Raw genomic sequence first — 4,168 nt, 5'->3', positions numbered from 1 at the left:
TGCCGGGCCTCGGTTTTGTCCATGGGAAGAACCCCGTTCTCTAGGAACTCCGCGATGGGCAGGGCCCATGATGGGGCCATCACCACGGTGAAGACAACCACGATGGCGGGTTCCGGGATGGCAGCCCCCAAGCCGGAGGCAGCAGCCCCCGGACCAGAGACGGCGATGGCCGGGTCAAGGACGACGGAGGCCGGGTCAAGGACGATAGTGGCCGGGTCGAGGATGATGGAGGCCGGGTTGATGGCTGCAGCCCCCGAGCCAGGCTCAGCAGTCCCCGGGCTAGGTTCGGCATCCCCCGGGCCGGGTTCGGCCATCCCCGAGCCGGGTAGAGCTGTGGCCGGGTTGTCCGGGATGAAGATGGAGGAAGACGCTGGACGGGACGGACTGCCGAGATGAGGTAATCTTGGGAAGTGTGTCGGCGGCCTCGTTCTCTGCACGCGGGACATGGAGGAACTTGCAGCCGTCGAAGAAGCCGGACAACTGTTGGATGAGGAAGCGGTAGCTTGCCATGTTGGAGTCGCGGGCGTCCCTCTCGCCGGAGCACTGCTGCACCACCAAATCCGAGTCGCCATAGCACAGGATGCGTCGGACACCGAGTTCCTTGGCAAGCCGGAGGCCATGCATAAGGGCTTCATACTCGGCGATGTTGTTGGAGGTGGTGAAATGGATCTGGAGCATGTGCCGAAGCCAGTCGCCCTTTGGGGAAGACAGCATGATGCCGGCCCCCAGGACGAGGTGCATCTTGGAGCTGTTGAAGTGCATGTGTCAGTGCATTGAATTCGGTGGCGGCAGGTACTGGGTCTCGGTCCATTCGATAAGGAAGTCGGCCAGAGCTTGGGACTTGATAGTGGTGCGGGGTTCGTAAAGGATGGTGTGGTCGGCTAGCTCGAGTACCCACTTGGCAACCCGGCTGGAGGCGTCCCAGCAGCCGATGATCTCACCGAGAGGGGCCGTGCTGACCACGGTAACAACGTGCTCTTGGAAGTACTACTTCAACTTCTTGGCAGTAAAATACACGTCGTAACACATCTTCTGGTAGTGCAGGTAGTTTTGCTTGGAGGCGGAGAGCACTTCACTCAGGTAGTAGACCGGGCGCTGGACGGCTTGGATCTTGCCCTTCTCCGGTCGCTCGACCACCATCACCGTGCTGACTGACCGCGAGGTGGCGGCAATGTAGAGCAACAACGACTCTTTCTCGGCCGGTGCGGCTAGGATGCGTGCGGTGGAGAGCATGCGCTTGAGGTCCTGGAAGGCTTTGTCTGCCTGGTCGTTCCATTCGAACGGTGTCGTCTTTGTCATCAGTTGATACAAGGGCAAGGCCCTCTCGCCCAGCCGGCTGAGAAACCGGCTGACTGAGGCCAAGCAGTCGGTGAACTTCTGGACATTGCGCAGCCGAGCCGGCTTGCACATGCGCTCGATGGCCTTGATCTTCTTCGGGTTTGCCTCAATACCACGCTCCGAGACGAGGAAGCTGAGTAGCTTTCCGACCGGGATGCCAAAAACGCATTTCTCCGGGTTTAGCTTAACTCGGTACTCGCGCAGGTTGGCGAAGGTTTCCTTCAGGTCATCAAGGAGCGTGAGGTGCTGCTTGGTCTTCACCACAATGTCTTCCACGTAGACGTGGATGTTGCGACCGAGTTGCGGCAGCAGGCATTTCTGCATGCAGCGCTGGAAGGTGGTGTTGGCGTTCTTCAGGCCAAATGACATGGTGATGTAGCAATATGCCCCTAAGGGTGTGATGATGGACGTGTTCAGGGTGTTGGCCGGGTCCAGCTTTATTTGATGATAGCCGGAGTAAGCATCTAGGAAGGACAGGAGCTCATAGCTGGCGGTGGAGTCGATGACTTGATCGATCACGGGAGGGCGAATGGATCCATGGGCCAGGCCTTGTTCAGGCTGGTGTAGTCGATACACATGCACCGAGTATTGTTTTTCTTCGGGACGAGGATTGGGTTGGCCAGCCACTCGGGGTGGAACACCTCCATGATGAAGCCGGCCGCCAAAATCTTGGCAACCTCTTCACCAATGGTTCTTCTCTTCTGCTCGGAGAAACATTGTAGGGGTTGGCGGACAGGCTTGGTGTCCTCGCGGACGTGGAGTTTGTGCTCGGCGTACTTCCTCGGGATACCCGGCATGTCCTTTGGGGTCCATGCAAAGATATCCGGATTCTCACGGAGGAAGTCGACGAGCTCGCCTTCCTATTTGCTGTCGAGGCGGGTGCCCATGATAACGTACTTGCTACAATTGGGGTCTTTCGGGTTCAGCTTCACTTTCTTGGTCTCCTTGGAGGGCTTGAATGAGGCCTCGTCGGTCGGCTCCTCGGCCGGAACTGGCACGACCGGCATCTTGCTGGCCAAGGCGACGATCCGGTCGAGCTGGCACCGCTCCTCGGCTATGACCAGCGACTCAGCCAGTTTGGCGCCGTCAGGAGCACACTCCAGGGACTTGCGGTAATCGTCGGTGATGATGATGAGGCCTTTCGGACCCGACAACTTCATCTTCAGATAAGCGTAGTGGGGGACCGCCATGAACTTGGCGAGTGCGGGCCGGCCCAGCAGCACATGATACGTGCTAGACAAATCCACCACCTCGAACCAGAATGGCTCGCGTCAGAAGTGGTGGCTGGTGCCGAACAGGAAGTCGAGCCGGATCCGGCCAATTGGGGAGCAGGAGAGGCCGGGAACGATGTCGTGGAAGATCGTCTGGGTCGGCTCCAGGTCTTTGGCCTCGAGGCCAATCTTGGTCATGGTGTCGCGATAGAGGATGTTGATACTTCTGCCGCCATCGATGAGGATCCGGGAGAACTTGCATGTGCACTGAGGCGCCATAATGGTGGGGTTGAGGACGAGGGCGTAGCCACCTGGGTTTGGCATGACGGCCGAGTGGTCTTCCCGGGTCTAGGTGACCGGGCACTCTGACCAGTGCATGTATTATGGCTTGGCCGGGATGACGGTGTTCACCTCCTGCTGGAGCAGGCGCTCGCTACGCTTGTCGTCATCGAGGCTGGTGAAGACGACGTAGGTCGCGTTCTGGTCGGGGTAGACATCATCGCGCATCGCGCCGCTAGTCGGAGGTGGGGGAGGAGGCGGAGGCGGCTGCCTCGCTCCCGGAGCCGGGGCCATAGGAAGCGGGATGTCACCCTGCATGATGCGCTTGGTGATGGCGCACTGCCGAACCATCTGCGTGGACGGCCTCGCGCCGCTGTGGTGTTGCAGGGAGCGTTGAGCATTTCCTCGAAACTCATGGCTGGTTGCCACGTCGTCTTACCGGTTTGCCGGCGTTTGGCGGCCGGCTCAGCCGCGGGTGCCTGTTCGGCGGCCGCGACGAGCCGGTTGTCATAGCACTGAGATGGCTGGTCGGCCTTGCGCTTGTTCTTCTGCTGGTTGTGCTACTGCCGGCTGCTTTCGCTAGCCATCTTGGGAGGGGGAACCGGCTTTGCCTTGCCGGCTTCGTCCAGCGCCACCTGGATCTTCATGGCGGAGTCGGCGTTGGTGTATTTGTCCGCCGCCACCATGAGCGCGGCCATGGTGGCTGGCTCGGAGCGCAAGAGCTTGTGCTTGAGGAGGGTGCCATCCCGGCATCCGTCGACGAAGTACTGGATGGCCAGGACTACGTGGATGCCCTCGCAGCTGTTTCGGAGCTCGGTCCAACATGCGAGGTACTCGCGGCCGGTCTCCATCGGTCCCTGCACTCACATGGCGAGCTGGCTGGGGCGGCCTGGTCGCTTGTAGGTCCCAGTGAAGTTGCGCATGAAGGCTTTCTCGAAGTCGAACCATGCGTTGATGCTGCCCGTTGGCAAGCTGTTCAACCACACGCGGGCCGAACCCTGGAGCATGAGCGACGCGTAGCGTACGGCGATAAGGCGGTTGCTGCCCGCGATGCCAATGGCGGTGGTGTAGTCGATGAGCCAGTCCTCCGGCTTGACGGTGCCGTTGTGCTTGGGGGTGTCGCGGGGGAGCGTGAACCCTTTATGGAAGGGCTCATCCCGGATGCGCTGGCCGAAGCATGCCGGCCTGACGGCGTTTGTCGGTGTCAAAACCGGCGGATCTCGGGTAGCGGGTACCGAACTGTGCGTCTAAGGCGGATGGTAACAGGAGGCAGGGAACACGATGTTTTACCCAGGTTCAGGCCCTCTTGATGGAGGTAAAACCCTACGTCCTGCTTGATT

The 4,168-nt window shown here is 60.2% G+C and overlaps 1 protein-coding gene across 1 annotated transcript; it reads right to left on the bottom strand.

Annotated features, from left to right (window-relative positions):
- Positions 1–2,198: 2,198 nt before the first annotated feature.
- LOC147960630 (uncharacterized) lies at positions 2,199–2,528 on the bottom strand. The gene has a single exon (XM_087533450.1). It carries the CDS (start codon positions 2,526–2,528, stop codon positions 2,199–2,201), a length of 330 nt encoding a protein of 109 aa, XP_087389576.1.
- Positions 2,529–4,168: the final 1,640 nt, after the last annotated feature.

The sequence above is a fragment of the Triticum urartu genome, chromosome 7A (assembly GCF_056163025.1).
Source record: "Triticum urartu cultivar PI428250 chromosome 7A, HENAU_Tu73, whole genome shotgun sequence".
In the NCBI taxonomy this organism is placed as follows: domain Eukaryota; kingdom Viridiplantae; phylum Streptophyta; class Magnoliopsida; order Poales; family Poaceae; genus Triticum; species Triticum urartu.
Note: the sequence above shows the minus strand (reverse complement) of the source record. Positions and strands in the feature narration are given on the sequence as shown.

Excerpts from the sequence above, each read along its gene's own strand:
- LOC147960630 (XM_087533450.1), bottom strand. The coding sequence starts at position 2,528 with ATGGCGGTCCCCCACTACGCTTATCTGAAGATGAAGTTGTCGGGTCCG.